Genomic DNA, 21,571 nt, shown 5'->3' with positions numbered 1-21,571 from the left:
ACTTGAAATATCAATGTAATGAGACCTTGAGTTACCATTACTAGTTTACTACCAAATAACCACAACCCCTATACATTGATGGTTAAAAATCAAACAGAAATAATTTATTTTGAAGAACAACTAATAATTAAGTGGGAGGAAAAGACACGAAAAGATGATAAGCAACTAAAATACGTACGATATGATCAAAGGACACACCCCTCACTAAACTAACATTTCACTATTTAAATTACACTAATTATCGAAGACTTAGACAAATGAATTACTAAAAAAATCAAATGCGTACGGAAAAATTCCATATGCTTACGATGTTGATGTGTACGGCTGCATACGATTTTCTTTTATTATTTATTTATTTATTTATTTTTTGAAAGTTTACTTAAGTATCCACCTCATCACGATGCTAATACAAACTATACTAGAATATTCACTACCGAACATGGTGTTGGCTTAGAGTTAGGCGGAATATTTGGTGCTAATGCAACTCTCTGTACTAGTGCTTACACGCATCTAAATATTCATTCCTTCACATATACCATTTAGTTACCTTCTGTTTTCTTTTTTTAAGAACTCTCTGGACTAGCCGTTGAACTTTTAATACCTGTAACTTCAACAAATTGAAATAGGTTAGGAAAAAATTAAGTTTTAAAAAAGAAGAGGGAAAGTTATATAAGGAAAAGTACATCTATATTACTCCCTCAATACAATTATACAAAGAATAAATAAGTTAATAATCGAATTCGGTAGTTAAGCGTAGTGGTAGAAGAGAAAATTGAGAAAAATCTCTCCATCTCTCTTCTCGAGAAATCTCCAATTATATAAAGAATAATAATTTAAGAACCGAATTCAGTAATTACTAAATCCAATTTAATTATGTGAGTGTAGTGGTGATGAAGAAAATTGAATAATATATATATCTCTCCATCTTTTCCCTCGAAAAATCCACGAAACTAACAAGGCTTAAATATTATAATTAAGGATTCTAAACAAATTTGCAAGTTGGTTTTAAAAACTAGGGGAGGTAGCTAGTGTGGCTTTGAAGTAAAATATAAAGTAGTGGTGCGTATCCTCATTATAGTTGCAATTCCATTATTCCCGCCAGGAAAGGAAGCTTTTGATAAGATAGAGCAGTTTTCATTTGACTTGTTGAGAGAGAAATGTGGTGAGCTAATTAATTAATTAATATATATAATAGTCAACTGAAAATTTAAGAACAGAACCACCCTTCTTTCTTACGTTATTTTAAAATTGAGTCAATGAACCGAGAAATTTCTTGGTCCCTTTTTTAATAAACTGATTTGTATTACTCATTCAAGCATAAACCATTTCATCATCATAATTATCTTGCTAACACATGTATTTATCTTCATGTTTTTTTCAGAGAACGGTAGAGCAAACACTATTTGCAAGGTCGATCAAACCCTCTCTGCTCTTTGACAATTACAAGGTTAATTATACCTTTGGATTAGAGACCCTTTGATTATTTATCTTCATATTACTCATTGATAGAATGAAAAGATATTTGCTAAGGAAAGTTAACAAAGTCATGGCGCGCTGCTTGTAGGACAATGAACAACTATAGAAATTCTTGAATTCAAAGGATACAAGACTAACATTTTAATTAAGATTTCAGAGATACACGAAAAGTGAAAGGAAAAGATGAGAAATATTATTAAACAACACAAAAAATTCAACTTACGTACATTTCATGACCATTTAAACTAGAATTAAAATAACACAAGTAGAGGACGGACAGAGCAAAACAAAATCTGCAATTCAACCAAAAAAAAAAACAAAAAAAAAACAAAATATGCATGCATACGTAACAAAGAAAAAAATGGCATGATCAGGACGGTTCAATCTGTACGGCGTACGATTGTTGTGGTAGATATGCTGAAATCATGAAATCAGAAACTATGGTAGTAGTAGGAATTTTTTTTTAATTTTTTTTCCTTCTTCTTTTCTTTGGCAAATGCTATGACAAGGGTATTCTCAGCGAGCTCACATCCTCATCGCCGTTGGATCTTGCAGCTCTGATATGAGCCGGTTGATTGTGCCCTCATCACAGACTTGCTCTTTTTTATTTTTTATTTTTCCAATTGAGTTTACTAGCTAAGTTCCACTAGCATCATGCATGATACTAATACTAGTGTTACTAAATTATATACATTAAACATGGATTGGAGTAGAGTTGGGCGGGGTTGACAGTGATGCTACTGATCTCTTGCCGCGCTCCGACCGGCTGTTCTCGGCAAACTTGACACTTCCTTGATGCAAGCCCTTCTCTTTCTCCTCCTCATTCCACTCCGATGCGTAGTAATGTTCTTCTGTGTATTTGGCATCTTTAGATGGCGGAAGGAACATGCTTCCCCACTGAGGAAAGTGAACCAGTGCCACAGGAAGAGTGCAAGCTACAGCCATGACACCCATCCAAGACAGACCTGCAGCAGTGGAGAATCTTGAGTTTGAGAAGAACATTAGTTGTGTCACACCGCCTCCAAAGTTGCCTCCTGCACCGGTTAGGCCCGAGATTAGCCCCAAAGCTCGCCGGGAAATGAAGGGAATGATGCCGTATGTCGCTCCACACGCGGCTTGAGCTCCAATAGAGAAGAGGATCATGGCTAGGACAGCGAGTGGGAGTGAATTGGCACGGCCTAGCCAAATACAGAATACACCTCCTAGGGTTTGAACCACCCAAAGGGTCCATAACCTCCCTCGCATGCCGAATTTTCTTGCTGCTAGGTCTGAAGCATAGCCACCGAAAGGTCGAGCCACAATGTTTGCCAAGCCAAAGGTGGCTGCAATCATTCCGGCTGTGTGTAGCTTTAGATCAAACCTGTTACACATAAAATTATTAGTAGCTCACTTCTTGGATTGGTCATGACATTATTGTAGGTGTGAAGGAATTGAAACAAACCTGTCATAGAAATATTCTGCGATAACATTGTTGATGCACAATTCTACACCCATGGAATAGCCATAGAGCAGTACAAAGATCCATGTCCGGTAGTTTTTGACTGCATACCAAAACACCTGAACAAGAGAAACAATTCAGATATAAAAAATAACATAGATATCAATTGTATCACACGAGTAATGACTTTGTCACCAAAACAAAAATTCCAAACATTGAACAGCTAGGTGTCTCACATAGCAGTCAGGTGTCAGCTATGTGAGACACCTGACTAGTTGGACGTTCGTAAGAGATGTAAACTAGTAATAATCTGAAAATACATGTCCGGGCAGGGCAAAAGTGTGTGTGAGTTTTTAAAATAAATAAAAAATCACCTTTGAGAATTTATCTTTGGCAACTTCACCCTTCTTTTGTAGGGTGCTGAGGTTGCCGTCAGGCAAGTCTTGGCCAAGAGTTAAGACCATGATCCCTGTGATCACATGAAGCCACCCGGGGATGAAGAAAGCGATCCTCCACGCGGTGTACGGGGCAGCTCCTGCTAGTTTAATGACATGATAAAGAAATGGCATGAGAAGCTGAGTGATTCCGCCACCCATGTCACCCCATCCACCGGTGGTTCCATTGACAAGCCCAATGATCATACTATTAAACATTGTGCTCATCCAGTACTGACACGACACGAACGTCGCGAGGGAGAATCCGATCATGAACCGGACGGCTATGAACCCTTGAGCCGACGAAACAAACGAAAAGCAAAACACAGTTGGAGCTGCTAACAAGTTGAGAACTGCACAACCATACCGTGGCCCTATTAGGTCACAAACCACACCCATCACAAGCCTAGAGAAGATGCTGCCAGAAACGGAGGCAACTCCGGCATTCCCGATGTCTGATCTGGTTAGGTTTAGGTTGTCACGGATGACCGGAACGAGAGGAGCAGCCGCGAAGGTGGAGACGAAACAGGTGAAGAAGGAGATCCATGAGAGGTGGAAGGCTCTCATGTGAGGTTGAGCAAAGGAGAAGATTTTGATGACTTTTGCTTTATGCTCAGAATCAACTGGTAGGGCAAATTTTGGTGTGGTATCAGTAGGGACAGTGAGAGAATCAATGGAGAGAGCAAAGGTTTGTTCTCTGCCTGTCACTCCATGCATGGAGGTCCCGAAGGAACTTTCATTGGCAGCCATTTTTTTTTCTTCTTTCCCTAGGGATCACTATCAGTGATTGAAATGGAGGGAGGTGAATAAAGCTACTATGATGATATGATTGTGGTTGTCTTTGATGTGGTATTTATAATGGTTGGCCATTGAAATTGTCAAACCCTAGGCATATAAAAATTGTCAAGTAGCATGATTTTTTTAGGAACTATTTACATGATAAGGATGATCTGTATAAACATTTTATGAGCCTCTTATATTAAGTTTGATTATGCACAAATATCAAGTTGTACGACTATACCTCCAACCTTATGGAATGGTTAGATATTGATGTTAAAAAATTATACATATGTCGACATTAGAGTGATAATGCGTGAAGGTGCTGAAAGGAATGAAGTGATACGAAAGCAAGTGGTACAGTGATATATTTTTTCCTTTCAAAATAAAAAGTAGGAGGTTAAAATCTCATCAACAAAAATATTGTTAAGAGTTATTTCCTACAGAAAAAATATATATTAGTGGAGCTAAACTTTGGTAAAAAGTCCGTTATTAAACTTTGGTTCAATTTGATTTTAATGATTATAATCAGTTTTAATGAAATTAATCTCTTATTTTAAAATCGATTTTATTATAATTGAATTCAAACTTTTCTTATTGTATGTGATTATAAGAGTAGTGATCATGCAATGATCCAAGGAAGGGATAAATCACGTGTTCGTATTTATGTGATATAGGACTTTTATGATAATTTCACCAGAATTCAAGGTTGCCGTTTGTATTGATTTCAAGAAAGTTATTTTATTTATTTATTTATTTTTTGCCCTGGCAAGAAAACATGCCATATGCTATATGGCATCTACAACAAGATCACCAGGTAGATACAAAATATCAAAAACACATAAAACACCATCCCAAACTAACTAACACTTCTTGTAGTCAAGATTAACAGTCTTGACAAGTCAAAGAAAAGGAAGTATCGGTGTTGTGTGTTAGGAAGGGGCTTGTGATCCGAGCCTCTTGTATAATTTCAAGGGGTTGTCCAAGGTCCAGAAGAACCCTTAAATATCTAATAGCAAAGGAAGGTTTGGAAAAAAGATAAAGCTCCTGTAAATGATGAAGATAAATGAAAATTTCAAATTCATTTTAAGCGATCTGTTGATAAACCTTTGTAGGGGTTCTTTTCAACTAGATAATAAAACAACAATATAATAAAGATATCAGGAATACAAATACGAAGGAAAATAGAGAAGGTGCTCAATGTAGGAGGAGGAGGAAAAGACCAACTATATATCAAGATAAAGATGGTGGTAGGGCGAGTATACAATATCTCATGACAGCTTTTCTTCTTTCGGGGTTGGTATTTTCTTTATAGGACAGTGCCATTTATAGATCTGGATCCCATTGGTTATTATCCAATGGTTCCTTCCATGCATGATCCCTCGCATGCATTACCCTTAAATCCTGGAGATTTAGGAGTCTGAAGGGTCTAATCCTTTCCTCGAGCCTTGTCCCATGTTGCCATGTCACTCCTCCCTTAATCAGGGGCATTAAATGTTACTTGGCCGTCGGTTGGTCAAGCCTGACATAGCATTAATTGTGATTTTAAGGTTTGTTGTCATGATATGTATAATCCCATCATCTTGTTAATTGGGCCTTGCCGAGAACGAAGGCACCTCTTGACTTCTCATTCACCAATCCAAGATCCTCCTAAGTTTCCCAAACATGGATTCCTATAACACGAAGATCCTACCTTCATCTCATACTAAGGAGCCCCAGCCTTGTAAAGCAGTATTGTCGGCGTAACACCTGGGTTCGAGGTATTCGAGAGTTGGTCTCTCGAGGCTTGATGGGCCTGGTGTGGTGCCAGGGCTTAGGATGCTCGAGGATCAGCTTTTCGAGGCTTATTGGGCCTGGAGCGATCATAGGGCTTTGTATGCTCAAAGTTTGATCTTTCGAGACTTGGTGGGCCTAGAGCGGTGCCAGGGCTTTAGAGTACTCGAAATTTGATCTTTCGAGGCTTGATGGGCCTGGAGCGATGCCAGGGCTTTAGAATGCTCGAAATTTGATGTTTCAAGGCTTGAGGGCCTGGAGCGATGCCAGGGCTTAGAATGCTCGAGATTTGATCTTTCGAGGCTTGATGGGCCTAGAGCGATGCCAGGGCTTAGGGTGCTCGAGATTTGATCTTTCAAGGCTTAAGGGCTTAGAGCGATGCTAGGGCTAGAATGCTCGAGATTTGATCTTTTGAGACTTGAGGGCCTGGAGCAATGCTAGGGCTTAGAGTGCTCGAGATTTGACTATTCGAGGCTTTTAACTTTTCAAATTGCCACGGAGGATTTGGCTAGGTTTGTATTGATTTGTCAACATGCCACATCAGTTTCTAATAAGTGACACCCACAACCTGAAAAGGAGAATAAAAAAATAAAAAAATAATAAAAAGGAAAATCAATTTCGAGCTTTTATTTTCTAAATTTTTTATGTTCACTGATTTGGAAATAAAAATAAAATTGGATGGATGAATGAGTTGAAGTGCAGGATGCATGAATAATCGCACGTATTATGTATGTGGTCGGTCAATGATGGAGAGTGTACGGGAGGTACGGCAAAAAGAAAGGAACCTTTTTAATAAAAATAAAAGTCCGCCCACGTTGTTGTTGACGTCACATTTTGAATTTATGGACCAACAACTTAAGGCAGGTCAGGGAAAATAAAATAAAATAATAAAAAAACTTAGGGCAGGTTAAGTTAAATTTAATCAAAATGGGAACAACTCGCGCAGATCCTTGGCTTCAAATTTTGGTACTGTTGTGGAACTGTTATGATTTTAAAATTTACGTTATTGAAAATTAGTATTTTGAAATTGGGCTCCATAATAAACCTATCTAATATATATATATGCTCATGCATTCTCAATTATTTTTGGTATTTTTTTTTTTTTTTGCTGATTTTAGTATTATAAATCTTAGAATACTCTATAATTTATCACTGTTCACAAAGAAAATTCTTTGAAAAAAAGATATCACTTGACATTGCTGGTACCTAAGTCACATAATATTTCTCAACGGGTGTCGCTCTCAAGTTCTGAGCGCGCTCCCGCACTTACGCTTCGCTCGCATTCTAACTCAAATTCTCACTATTTATGATTTAATTATGCCACTCTTACACTTCCTCTCTTGAATTCCCTCTCGCTCCTGCTCCCGCTTTATATGACTTAGGCTGGTACTTCACTAATACATCTCTTTACTATATTTCTTTTTTATATAAGAGTATTTTTAAATTAATATCTTCCTAATGAAAAAAAAAAAAGCAAAAAAATAAAAATAAAAAAATAAAAATCCAATATATCACTTAACATTTATAAAACATGCACTTTTACTAGCGAAATGAAAACGTTTTTAAACTTCTCAAAATCACTGAAGAGTGCCTTGTATATCCATCCTATTTACCTCTGTCCGCAATTATTTATATCTACAACACTACAAAACTCTCCACAATTTTACAATTTTTTATACACTTTACACGTATCTACAAATTCTTCGATACTCTAGAATATTTTACAAATTCTCCAACATTACAAATTCTCCCACCTATAAATTGTGTAGTTTCACTTTCAAATATGTAATTTGTGCATTTGATTCTCAATGTTATTAGTAGCCTAATGCCGTATTCATAGTTTGAGAGTAGTTTTAATGATACTTCTTGTATTCATAGTTTTAGAGTGGTTTTAATGATACTGAAAATGTTTTATTAGGCAGCCCATCTGACAGAAGTATTATGAGATTTGTTTGTTGAATATATATGGTGTTTAGCCAACATTATATTGATAATGCAATAAATAATGTTAAACTTCAATTTCAAACCTCCGTAATTTTACATTATCAACATCCAGCAACGTGCAATTCCTCATTCAAATTCTCTCCTATTTTGAAGTTCTTCAAATGCTCGGTACACATTGACCCACAATTTCTTACAAGAGTCAAATAACTGGTAACTGCACACGCACACATTACATTATTTTCTATTGTTTGCCTAGATAGTGGAAATCAGATGGAATACATTATAACCACCAACAAATTACAATACAGGTTATCAAGAATATCAATTTAATATTAATCCGCGAGAATCCTAGAACTACCGAAATCACAAATCAAACACACGCTCACAACTTTTCCCAAGCAAGGCTCGAACTCTCGAGTCTCATCTTCCCTTTTGGAAGAGAGATCATATTCACAAAGGTCCTAGAAGTATAAATATAACACATTCCACTACAAGCAAGCATAGGCATGGTCATCAACACAAGGCATGCAATGCCCTATTGCGCATAGATATTTCCATGCAATTCAATGAAAAAAGGTTCTCTAACAGAAAGTTCAACCCACATTGAGGAATGAAGATAAACAAAACCCTTACTGTATAGAAACATGTAACCCTTGATGATTCAAGTGATAACTTTGAATAAAACGATCCAACATTCACCAGCAGCTAAGGGCATACATATTCTTCACTGCTAATTCTGATTTGGGTTTTATGATAACCATTCCAACATAAGAAGAACAAACAAGCAACTCAAATGAAGGACTGTAACATGAGAATATTAAAGTTCTGGTACTTCACCTTCTTTGAACAGGTTTGTAAAGCACAACAGTGACAAATTTTGAACGGAAACGATGAGTGATCCCAAGTGCCACTACAGGTCGTGGATTTTCCCTGTTCTCAATATAAAGATGATTGAGAATGACGTTCTGTGGCAATGGAAGGGACCCAGAAGAATCTCCGTTTGTTGGTTGACTAAGCAGTGTGTGTTGCAGGTGTGGAGGCACCATAGGTGGGTCCCGCGCCTCATCTTCATTCCCAGGGTACGCGTTATTGTAACTTGCATCAGGAGAATTTGGAACTTCAAATCCTGCTACAGTTGCTCCATCCTGCACAGAGATTATACAGTTAATAACCTATCTGATCCATGTAGCACAAACAATGGCCAAATTTTTTTAGGCTTACTTGATCTCCGCCACATGGGTTGTTCATTTTGGAATAAGTAACTTGAGTGATTACCAATACAAGATCATCGATAGAGTAAGCCAAAAATATTGACGAGCCTGAAAAAAACATCCATTTTAATTCTGTTAGCATTTAAAAAATGATGGGACAGCTCATATAATTGTATAATGTAAGAAATACGTATCAAATAGATACATGACTCACCATAAAACTTACTGGAAAGATGACCCACACAAAACAACACCACTAGAACTCAAGAAAACCATATCCTAACTGTTCTGAATTAACAATGCTAGATTCACACTTAGTTCAGGATTTATGTTTGAAAGAGTCTCACTGGAAGCTTTAAGCTCCAATATAGCACAATCCCATATCACTGGGCTGTAAACACGCTGTGGATAAAAAGATAAAGCTCTATATGTTAAGCAGGGGCATTACATATATGGTGGACTCTGAAATACTAGGCAAACAGGTCTAAACAGATTTACGCACAGGGGAAAGCCAATATCAACAATGTTTGGTAGAATCCATGTAGTAGCCAGTGATAAGAATTATACTGATGAGTCAATCAGTTTCTTGCAATCCATGAATGACAAAATCCAGTGGGTCGGACTCAAAATATCACTTAAATAGAAGACTAACTGCAGCTAATTTTGTAGTAAAATGAGAACAAGAGATTAAAAGTTGGAGGAAACCCCCCTGAATAATGGGAGAAATAATTTCTTTTCATGGACAAAGCAAGGAGGAGCTCAAAACTAACTAAAAAAAAAAAAAAGTGACTGATATATATAAGCACAAAAAAGTGTCAAGAAGAATTAGGACAAGTATAACATTGCGGATTCTATTTAGTAGTTGAGATCACAATAGGAAGTTTAAGTGTATAAAATGGTACCAAACATGTGGTATTGCTCTCATTATATCAATCCAATGTTATGCACACAATGTATTTCTAGAAATTTTTTTCCTCGATCTATTTCTAGATTAACAAGATAGTATTGAGTCATTGCCATGTGTCAGGTCTAAGAAAATAAGGAAAGGAAACTTATGCAATAAGACAACACCAAAACATAAAGGCCAGGTAGCTGTAAGGCACTGAGGTATTAAGTGCATAAGCACTGGAACAAGAAGAATAAAAGAAGAAAGCAAAAACTCCTTGCATGTGCCAGAACAAGGGATGCACTGGGAGGAATGGAGGAGGAGGTTCATGGATTGGTGGCTGTGTTTTAAAGGGATGAAAGTAAAGGCACATAGAGAAGCGATAGAAATATCCTTGCATGTGCCAGAACAAGGGATGATAATAGGAAAGACAAGCAAAATTGAGAAAACGGTTACAAGGACCAAGAGCAAATTGCTTACGTGGTATGCACGACCGAAGAATCTGGGATTCCCAATTTCCCTATGTGGGGGTTATTCGCACAGGCGCACACTAAGCATGAATCTTGTAAACAAAATTAGCTTTGTAGAGAAGCAACAATTTTCATTCTCTCAGCTCAATCTATAATCTACTCTGCCTTCTATGAGTTATCTGAGCCCCTTTCTCCTTGAACCAGTCCTCAACAATCTGTTTAGAAAGTTGCAAAGAGTAGAGAATCAAATGCTTTGGATCTCAATCTAAACAGTAATATGCATACTTCAAAAGATGTAGTATGAATATTTGGGATTGACAATCAACGGGCCAGTGGCCTAGCGGTATCAGGCTCTTAACCTCCCAAAGGGAGGTCTGGAGTTCAAGTCTCAGAAGAGACAAGTGTGTGTGAGCACCAACTAGGAAAAAAATATATATATTTGGGATTGACAAGATGAGTTTCTTTGGAAAGCGTGGGAGTCCAAAAAGAAAAGAAAAGAAAAGAAATTTCTCCTTAAAATTCAATGCTAAATTTACTTATCAAAAAAAAAAAAATTCAATGCTAAATTTAGTTTTTCTAATACGTCAATGTGGAAAATTGATTCTCAACTGCATTGAGCCTTATTCCCAACTAACTATAAATATGAATATTTAACTATTCTTTGATTGAAGCTACCTAACCTTCGTGCTGAAAGGCCTGAAAAAAGTTGGGCAAAAGTCCCTTTAAGCTGGTTCATCCTATGCTTGGACCATACTTTTTTCATCAGACTAGAATTTTCTTACATTTTCGAGTCAAATTTCTCAAAGAATAAATTCCAATAGCAAATTAATTATAAACTAGGTAAATTGACATCATGTTGTAAATATAACTAGGTAAATTGACACCATGTTGTAAATATAACATCTTAAGTCACATGAAAGACAAACCACCATACTGTCAAAGATAAGAGGACCAACTCTGACCTGCTGATATTTGCTCAGATGGAGCAATCTTATTTACTTAACTTGCTCCTACTTATTGTTAATATTGGTTAAACAATCCAAGAATACGTACCCAAGCTCTTCTGTTCAACCTTTCTTAAGGCATCGAATCATATGTTCATGTTTCCTGTGGTTGTAATATCCATTATGTATCGAAGTCCCCAAAATACTCTAAGGAAACTAATTCTTCTCAACTACTTGTACATGCTCTCTAATGAGTATATATTTCTTGTCGGGAGGGAAACGAATATGGATAATGAACTTTGACCCTGCTTATCTTCAATTGAAGAGTATAGATCATCATTTTTCCCTACATCTTCTTTGCTCAAATGAATATGTCATTTTCCGTACTTAAATGTATAAATAGAAGTATGATACTTTACAAACATTAGCCCACAGTGATTTAGCCTTGGATTGTGAGCCACCTGAAAAGCATGCTGCTATGACATCAACTTTTATTTACCTTCTGCACTAATACGTCTCAAAAATCACAAAAATTCAGTGTGTTCTACAATTTAAACTTGATAATATAAGAAAACTATGAATAATATGCATGCCGAGGGCCATTATTCAGTCCTAGTCCCGTCTACGTGGGTTGCTGGGAGGGAAATATTGGAGACAAGACTAACAATTGTTGATATTATTTAACACAAAGTAGTTGCCCTCATAGTCGAATTTCTTACTTCAAGAAGGTTAAGGTACTTGCTCCTTGATTAACCTCCTAATATGTTACAAACTCCTCAAGTACTAAAGCCTTACAATAGCATTCTAGTAGTCTTTAAGGATTGTTTACCAAGCCTAGTAAGTTTGTTCTCAAACATTATGAATTGAAGAAGAGGTTTTTCCATTAAAACATAAATCCTAGTGTTCTTTTAAGGCCCTCAAGACACCCTTTGTAATACCCCGTGATTTTATGAATTAATTAAATGGGATTTAACATTTTAAATTGGGTTTAGATTAAATAATTGTGTATTTGCTTATGTATGGCTTTTAAAGCATTGGGTTGGGATTTATGCTGTTGGGTCATGGGGATTCCATGGGTCAGCTCTGTATCCGATTTCGACTTATTTTGTTAGCCTTAGCAATACGATTAGGTTAGTCACCGCCCCCCGGGGGGGGGAGGGGGGGGGGGGGGGGGGGGGGGGGGGGTGGGGTGGTTGACAGACTAAACAATATGTAGAGGAAGCAGAGAAACCCTAGGCTGGAGACTTGTCTGCGTACGTTCTAGTTCGTGTAAGGGAAACCAAGAAAGGGCTGCAACCCTAGGCTGGAGGTTTAAGAATTCGTGTTGCTGCCCTATAATCATGAGGCAAGTACTCTTCTTCTCTTCCCCTTTGAATCTATAAACGTTTCAGCTTTGCCAAACGAAATCAATATACCTAAACACTGTTAAAACATGATTCGATTATGAAAGTTCTAGATTGAACCTAAACGTCCCTGGTAATTCCAAACTGTATGACTTAATCTGGAACTTATACTTTGGTTTTGATATTTCTGGTTTGAACCCTTTATACGCTTCTGATATATTTTATTTGCAAGACTTACCCGCTATGCATAATTGATGAGGATTGTTCTAGTTTTTTTTATATTCGTATTAACCCATTGATTTTTCTGCTTTCTGGATTCTGGCTTTAATTGATAAGTGTTGATGAGTAAAACCTTGTTATACAATATCATCACTGCGAATAGGAATTTATTTCGGCATACTGAAATTCGATTAAAATCTCAAAATGATAGGAAATGGCATAGCAATTTCATGAACCTTAGTGCTACACCGAATTTATTAATGGGAATGGATTAATCAATTTCATGCTTATGTGTTATAGTTGAGGATTATCATGCTTTACATAAAAGGGTACTTGCTTATGTTTATGGGTATGGGATTGTGTTGTGGAACCACTGTGGGTTGACTATTAACGCAGTCTCACTAGTACCTATTGGTATGATTGATTTGCCAAGGCATGGTTGGGTTGTCAGGTACGTGGTTTGATTGTAGGCATGGTTGAGTTGCCTATTTTCATTATGTATATAATTGTCGACTGCATAATTATGTGCATGACATGACTCTCTAGGGATAATGCAGTACGTGGTAGATTACTCCTTACTAGCTGGGGTTTAGGCCTTGGTTATGGTATTGCGCATTATCATTACTGAGGGGTAATGAATTGGGGTTCCACTTGGTATTTGTGTTGATTTCATTAGAGGATGGGTTTATGGATTCTCTGTTGGGTTGTAGTAGAGGGGACTAGCTTGTGGGATTAACCCACCTTTTGTTGGCATTTCAGGTCCCAAGCAATTTTAGCCACAGGGTTGAAGATTCAGCTAACTGTAGTTTAACCGTGATCATCTACTCTATTCCAGATTTATTTCAGTGTAGGTTTTGTTACTCTTTTTAGACTTTTATGGATGGATATTTTTGGAATTGGATTTAGGGGTCCCCGGTTTATGGGATTCTCAAGTTGTAATAAATGAGATTATGGATTTGAAGGTTCTTTTAATGTTAGCATTTCCTTCCACCTTTAATTCGTTTTATTAATGATTATTGTACTTTGTGCTTGTTTATACCATGTGTTGACATTATATATAAGCCTGGCCAACTTATTTATGGAAATTAGGGGGTGTTACACCCTTTAATGAGAATCCAAAACTTGACAACTAGTGGTGATGCCAAGGTTGTGCTGGTTAGAGAAAAGCCGGTGTCTCTTGCTCTTGGCTATTATAACTATATATGTGGAATCATATATATATATATATATATATATATTTATGTGTATAAAATCATAGTGGTTCTTTCAGAGGCACTTTTATCCCCTTAGAATGGGATTCAGGTAGTGCTTGTCGGGGTGTGATCGTTTAGTGCTTGTCGGTGTGTGTGATCATTTACTCTCTTTAAACATGGTCTGCTACTAGCTTTATTCCATCAAGGATTTCTCTTCCTTCATTTGTATAACCTTTTACTGATAATATTATTTTTTAGCTTTATTCAATCAAGGATTTCTCTTCCTTCATTTGTATAGCCTTTAAATGATAATATTAGTTTTTTGTTATTTCAAGTAAAAAATGAATTGAAGTTACTTTTGTGCACTGAAATACCATTCTATCTCCCAGTGGGACTCCATAAAATATTTAGATCAAAAGGTGAGACTCTTACTTGTTGTAGTAAGGTGAGAGACCTCAATCTATTTTCTAGGCTACAATAAGCCCTTTGGACATACCCCCCATCGTAGTTCTTACTTATATCCCCTCCAACTTAGCATTCAAGCCCTGTTTTTCAACTGCTATCCAGAAGCAAGTTTATTCCTTCCAATCTGGACCCTGAATCTCCCAAGATCAAAGCCAATTGAACCTAGATATTCCAACCATAAATCTCCCAATCGTTTTCCTCTCCATAAAACCAATCTGAAGCCTGCAAACCTAAATTTAATAGTAGGCATCTCTTTTCGTAGATTATCTTAAAGGGGCGTGGTGATAATTTTTTCTACCAAACTAAGGTTAAGACATAATGACAGATAATACTAGAAGCGTAGACCTAAAAAGGATAAATGGGTCCTATTTAAATCTTGTTTACAAATTGCCCTAGTTTTAATTTGTTGATTTCCTATTAATCTCAATTTATATAAACTTTTAGTCTATCAATCATGCAATCAACCAAATCAACTTAAGAGATAACCAAGCACTCCACGCTGAAGTAGATTCACTATAACGATTGCCACTGATATCGCCCTCGTTAAACAAGTATCATAAAGATCTCCAAGAGCTATTTGATGTATACAGTTCTGATCTCTCAAGAAAAGTCTGTGTGTGCCTAGAATCTCCATTGTTCAGTATATCAACGTTATGTCTCTTCTAAACCTAGAATGGCTACTTGTAGAAGAATTTAGACAAGTTTAGAAACCCAAAAAAAAAAAGGCTATTCTGAATAGAGAACTCATTGAAATTTTGTTTCTGGCAAATAAATTATTCTACAACTTCAGTTTGATTAATCTATAATGTTCTATGAACACTTGATCTCTTGAACTTGTGATTTGACCATGTCACTTTGATTCGTGTAAAAAATTCGATCTATCAACCCACTCAATTGGTTGAGTAGCTACTGTTCTAATCAAATGTTGCCAAAACAAGGTTAAATAGTCCAGGGTTCACTAGTCACATGGAGGTCAACTAATCTACCCATTAATCACTTAGATCCTAATTCTCTAACTCTTCTTCGCCAAGTACGATACCAGGCCTCAAACCCTGTCCAAAGGGTTGAAGTAAAAATGGACTCCAAACCCAATTCTATAACTTATCTTTACCTAAAGTGGGTGACCAACAGTTTGAAGCATCAGTTGATGAAATATCCCGTCTTTCATCTTCAATTTTGAATAACAAATATTCAATCTCAAGCAACCAAGTCTATGACTTAGTCCCATGACCTAACTTCATCAGTTTTGTGTACAACTACAAACTTTGATCCATAATCTGCCAACACTTGGCACTATGTCCCAACATATTTAATAATAGGCATTCTTATTACATCTTAAGGACCATGCAACTCCATCCAATTTACAGAACCCAATTTAAGCTACTCCATTCTCCTATAATCCATTTGAACAGAGAAAGATCCCAACAAATGAACCCTTGTTTCACATTTCCATCCAATCTGAAAGGAATATGAGAGGAGAGACTGCCTCAAACCCTCTTTTTCAACTTGCCATAAGAATAATCCCTAGAGTGCTAGCTGCTTCTTAATGTTCCACTGGTTCATGGATTGGCATTAAAAGGATTTGAGGTCAAGAAAACGGAAAGGCCTTGCTAATGACAAAGCAACTTCATCTCTGGAGATGGACGAATAAATGCCTCTTATATAAGACTCTTTTCACCACTGCATACCTGCCAAAACTGTTTAGTTGAGCTCCATGTAATGTCTAGGCACAAGTTGAGCTTCAAGCAAAATATCAAATATATTGAACACCACACATTCATTTAACTGATTATGCAGCAACATCGGTCCAAACTCATTGAAAATTCCAGATATCTGTCTCCCGCAACAATTCCAAATTTATGTAACCCATACCATCTTGCTTTTAATCAACAGATCAGATTCTTTCAGTTCAACTTAAACAGTTTTTTCAACCCTACTCCTTTTCATGGTGTGGAGGCCCAGAGGGGCTACATTTGCCTGACTTGGTTTAACCATGGCACATATAGTTCCAACATTTCCTTTTCTTTAACGCTGGATGACAACTATCTACTGGGTAAGATACTAAGATCGATACATTTTACTAGTTTTTTTTAGAGAGTTGTACAATTTTCATATAATCTCTATTTACTCTTGCTTTAATCCTCTTACTCCTGGAGAAAACCATATCCACCTAAAAAAAGATTCCCCCCCCCCCCCCCCCCCTCCCTTACAACTTGGTTGACTTTTTTATTTTTAAGAAAAAGAAATTTCATTAACATAGTCATGAAAGCACCAAGCAAAAGGATTAAACCTTTTTTTGTTTGTGTGTGGCTGTTGGGTGGTGGGGCTGAAACCCGACCTCTGGGAAGGCTGCACCTTGGTCAACTAAATGTTGGGATTACAATGATCATACTGCGACTAATTTTAGTCAATGCTATTGTACTTCATTCAACAAAATTATACATATATTGTTTGAGAAAAAAGAAAAATAAACTATTGTTTTACATTTTTCAAAGGCAAATGCCAACACACACACACACACACACACACACATGTATATATATATATTATATAGTGTTCGTCCTGTTAATGAAACATGATAGGAAGAGTGGATTGAATACATATGGTAACCTACATTATCTGCAAAAAGCGACTACTCTCACCTCATATTCATGTCCTCGTGAAGGGCATCCCCATTTTTTTAATTGAGTAATGGTAAAAGTGGGAGCGATGTGTGTGAAGGAAAAGCTGAGGGAAAGGGAAGATAACAATGGATTAGTCCATCATTATAGGCAATGTGGAAAGAAGTATTCAACTTATCGACGGATTTCTTGTTCATATGTAGTGGTATACTGGTCATATTAGCATTTCAGCTGTTTTGCCAACATCTCCTCTTGCAGGTACTAAACACAGAATTCGATTATTTAGACGTAGCATCCAATGAAAGAATCTTCCCTTCCATCATATCATAGGAAGAAGATACGAAAGGAAGAAAGGATGAAGGAAAAGCTGAGGGAAAGGGAAGATAAAATTGGATTAGTCCATCATTATAGGCAATGTGGAAAGAAGTATTCAACTTATCGACGGATTTCTTGTTCATATGTAGTGGTATACTGGTCATATTAGCATTTCAGCTGTTTTGCCAACATCTCCTCTTGCAGGTACTAAACACAGAATTCGATTATTTAGACGTAGCATCCAATGAAAGAATCTTCCCTTCCATCATATCATAGGAAGAAGATACGAAAGGAAGAAAGGATGAAGGAAAAGCTGAGGGAAAGGGAAGATAACAATGGATTAGTCCATCATTATAGGCAATGTGGAAAGAAGTATTCAACTTATCGACGGATTTTTTGTTCATATGTAGTGGTATACTGGTCATATTAGCATTTCAGCTGTTTTGCCAACATCTCCTCTTGCAGGTACTAAACACAGAATTCGATTATTTAGACGTAGCATCCAATGAAAGAATCTTCCCTTCCATCATATCATAGGAAGAAGATATGAAAGGAAGAAAGGAAAGGGACATTCCCTGTGCCCAACAAATCCTTTCCATCACAACGGAAAGGAGGGAAAGGACTCCCTTTTATATTTTTGTCCTCAAACAGACCCTTTCTTCAATACCTAAAGACAAATGGTAAAATGAGTGATGATAGAGAAATTGAATGGTTTCTCCCGAATATCTACCAAATCTAACGTGGCCAAGTGTTACGGGTGGGCGCTTGCTCATTTACCCAAAAGCTTAAGCTATTTGGTAGTGCTGCATACTCACCCATTTATACCCATTTCACTTTCCATCTGGATCCGATGTGGGACAAGTACTCCTTGTAACATTCTCCTCCACCCGAACTCGCAACTCTCTCGTTTGTGGTTGGGCCACCCTGCCTACCCGGAGTGGGCTCACCTGGACGCCTCCGGGCCAGGCGCTTGGCGTGACACCGAATCAAGAACTGGGTCTGGCTTTGATACCAATTGTTATAGGTGGGCACTTGCCCATTTACCCAAAAGTTTAAGCTATTAGGTAGTGCTACTTACCCACCCATTTATACCCATTTCACTTTTCATCCGGATCCGATGTGGGACAAGTACTGAAAAGGTGGGAAAGGACTCCCTTTTATATTTTTGTCCTTAAATAGACCCTTTCTTTAATACCTAAAGACAAATGGCAAAATGAGTGATGATAGAGACACCGAATGGTTTCTCCCGAATATCCACCAAATCTAACGTGGCCAAGCCATGTCAAATTTTTTAAGCGTCTTTTTAGCGTGAGAATTTATTTTCTCTCTCACGTCACGTGGGCTTGGTGGGTCATCCACCGTTCACCTTCAACCTCACAAAATTGTCCTGCTTCTTCAACCTCACAAATAGCAGTACTCAATGGCGACGAGCCTAAGAAGATGCTTCCTGTCAAAACGCAATCTCTTGTAATGGAAGCCCAAACAATCCCTCTCAGGGCTCATCGTCGACTGTTGATTTTGCCGTTGAAAAATACTGATAAAAGGAATCGAATCTTAGTTCGCAATCTGATAAAAGGAAAATTATGGAAAAAAAGAAACTTTTGAGAAAAGTTTACAATGGAATAATAATACTAATTAAAGGAATTGATTTGAAGTCGGTGGATATGGCATTGCTCTTAGTTACTTGATGATGCAAAGCTTTGAAATCTATAATTAAGAACATCAGATATCCTCTCTCTCTCTATCTATATATTTATATAATTATATATTTGTTGTGTTTTATTCGTATGAGGTAAGAATTATGAAACCTAGAATTTAATTAAAATTATAAGGCTTTTTCTTACTTAATATATATATATATATATATATATAAGTAAAAAATATATTAGAAAAACGTTCAAAAGGGGAACGTGTCCCTAATAGACAAAAACGAGAGAGTAAAAGCCAAACCTACGGACCAACAGAGTCCAATAGAACTGAAAAATCATCAATCGATGAGCAAGTGCTGCCTCTAACATAACAGAAAAGAGAGCGAAGAATAAGAGACTTAGGGCCCGTTTACTAACGCTTTTACTTTCTTATTTTTACTTTCTCAAAAAGTAAAATCATGATTTTGATTTCTAGAGCTGAAATAGAAAGCGAAATCAAGTTTAGTAATATCTCAAATTCATTAAAATTTTGAAAGCAAAATAACAAAATCAAGTTTAATAATTATGATTTTACTTTTGTTTTTTTATCATCACTTGCATACCCAGTTCTATCATCTACCAATCCCACCATCCCAAGTTCATATTCAGGAAATCTGCAAAATAAAGTGCTTCATGGTTCCCCAAAATGTAGGAAGTTTCGGCTTGTCCTTGACTGACAGAAGAATCTATAAAATCAGTAAGCTAAGGCAAGCAAGGAAATAGGCATTCATAGATGCATTCAGACCCGTCCTCGCTTTCGAAGTTCATTCTCTGATTCTAATTGTTTCTATATGAGTCCATTTCAATGGAGAAGTCTACTGGCGAACGCTGCCAAAGCTCCTTCCTTTTCTTATGTTGTCGTGAGGTGAAAGCCAAACCAATAGCAGCTGAAACATCAACCTAAACCATTGTAAAGTCAGAAGTGTACCTATTTCGATCAACACAAAATTGGATGTCTTCCAGATATAATTGCAATCGAACCCACTATTATTGCAATTGCTCTAATCACAGTGTCAAAAAAAAAAAAAAAAAACAAAAAACAAAAACTGTGATCCCACTGCCGTGAAGGCTTCTTGGGGTTGTTGTGAGCTCTCTTCTTCGCCGGTGATAACAACGTTGAAATCAAGTACTACGACTCCACACTGCGACTTGTGAGCTCTCTCATGCGTTACGACTCCGACGTCCTCTCCGTCACTGGTCACCGGTCACCGCTTGCCGTTGGCCAATTCCAAGTTTGTAGTGGTGTGAGACGGCGTGATGAGATGATGGGTCAACAGTAGGAGAAAGAAAGGGTTTCAATCTAAAATGGATGATCAGCGGCGTTTGGTAGCAGTTTGTGGTGGTAGAGAGAAGAAGATAGAGTTGTGAGTCTTCTGGGTCTTGGTGATAAGGATGATGGGTTACAGAGAGAAAGCGGGCTTGGTTGGATAAGTAGCGCTACAGTGCAGAAAGTAATTTCTGTGTACAATACAGAAATTAGAGAAAGTATCAAATTGTCACTTTCTCTTTTCTTTGTAAAAAGAGAAAGTACTTTATGAAAGTAAAAAAGTAAAATTATTTTATTGAACATGATTTCTATTTTTGATTCCTTATTTTAGGAATTGACAGTGAAAACAGGAATTAATTCCTGTTACTAAACAGGCCCTTAAGATTTGCAAAAGACGGTTCATTCCCTTCAAAATTTCTGTTATTTCTCTCTCTCCAAATACATCACCAAACACAGTGTGGGGCAACCTTCCAAAAATCACGAGCATGACCAATAACAGGGCATCTTCTCCAAGCGTCAATTAATTGGAAAGAGTGCTTAGGCATTACCCACTGAACGCCAAAATACTAAATATGAGATTCCAACAATCAGATGCAACAGGACAATGCAAAAGAAAATGATCCACGGACTCGCCATCAGTTTTACAGAGACAGCACCAGTTAACAATGATATTACCTCTCTTACGCAGATCATCCAATGTTAGAATTTTTCCCCAAGTAGCAGTCCAAACAAAGAAGGCGACTCTAAGAGGAGCTTTAGAACGCCAAATACACTTCCATAGGAAATTATGTCCAATAAAAGTAGACAAACACAAGAACATGGATCGAACTTCGTAGCTACCATGAAGAGAGGGGGTCCACAAAATGTTATCACAACCTCTGCCAACATCATTCTGTCTATACAACAGGTCCAAAAAGACGCAAACTTCTGCTATCTCCCAATCTTGAAAAGAACGCCTAAAACGCACATCCCACGTAACTCCACTGTTATCAAGATGATAACAGTCAATTACGTAAGCATGCTTATTCTGGGTGATGCAATAAAGACGAGGAAAGGAAAGAGACAACAACTGATCACCACACCATAGGTCTTCCCAAAATCTAACCT

The 21,571-nt window shown here is 37.2% G+C and overlaps 2 protein-coding genes across 9 annotated transcripts in view; both read right to left on the bottom strand.

Annotated features, from left to right (window-relative positions):
* Positions 1-1,579: 1,579 nt before the first annotated feature.
* On the bottom strand, positions 1,580-4,098 carry LOC132268442 (high-affinity nitrate transporter 2.1-like). The gene is made up of 3 exons (XM_059769287.1): positions 3,289-4,098; positions 2,918-3,033; positions 1,580-2,836 (listed from the first exon to the last, which is right to left on the bottom strand). Exons 1-3 carry the CDS (start codon positions 4,096-4,098, stop codon positions 2,170-2,172), a joined length of 1,593 nt encoding a protein of 530 aa, XP_059625270.1. The 3' UTR covers positions 1,580-2,169.
* A 4,355-nt stretch (positions 4,099-8,453) lies between these two features.
* LOC132269600 (SNF1-related protein kinase regulatory subunit beta-3) overlaps positions 8,454-21,571 on the bottom strand; it is a 31,311-nt gene continuing 18,193 nt past the window's right edge. For 6 of the 8 annotated variants that reach the window (XM_059770853.1, XM_059770852.1, XM_059770849.1 and 3 more), the window contains 2 exons: positions 9,064-9,161; positions 8,454-8,987 (listed from right to left, as the gene is read on the bottom strand). In XM_059770853.1, coding sequence (XP_059626836.1) covers positions 8,676-8,987; positions 9,064-9,090 — 339 coding nt within the window. In that variant the 5' untranslated portion in view covers positions 9,091-9,161 and the 3' untranslated portion in view covers positions 8,454-8,675. Of the gene's footprint in view, positions 8,988-9,063; positions 9,162-9,267; positions 9,410-10,419; positions 10,598-21,571 lie in introns of those variants that run through there. The other 2 variants (XM_059770850.1, XM_059770851.1) reach the window with 2 other exon arrangements.

Source organism: Cornus florida, unplaced genomic scaffold (genome assembly GCF_030987335.1).
Source record: "Cornus florida cultivar Cherokee Brave unplaced genomic scaffold, ASM3098733v1 CherokeeBrave_3.0.0_Hap2_Chr08, whole genome shotgun sequence".
Lineage (NCBI taxonomy): Eukaryota > Viridiplantae > Streptophyta > Magnoliopsida > Cornales > Cornaceae > Cornus > Cornus florida.
The sequence above is the reverse complement of the archived record's forward strand: the minus strand, read 5'-3'. Positions and strand labels throughout refer to the sequence as shown.

Bases quoted from the DNA above. Each gene is read 5' to 3' on its own strand.
- LOC132268442 (XM_059769287.1), bottom strand. From the start codon at position 4,098: ATGGCTGCCAATGAAAGTTCCTTCGGGACCTCCATGCATGGAGTGACA. The intron at 3,034-3,288 runs GTGATTTTTTAT...TCTCTTGTTCAG, and splicing joins CCAAAGATAAATTCTCAAAG to GTGTTTTGGTATGCAGTCAA. The intron at 2,837-2,917 runs GTTTGTTTCAAT...TATGTGTAACAG, and splicing joins GCAGAATATTTCTATGACAG to GTTTGATCTAAAGCTACACA.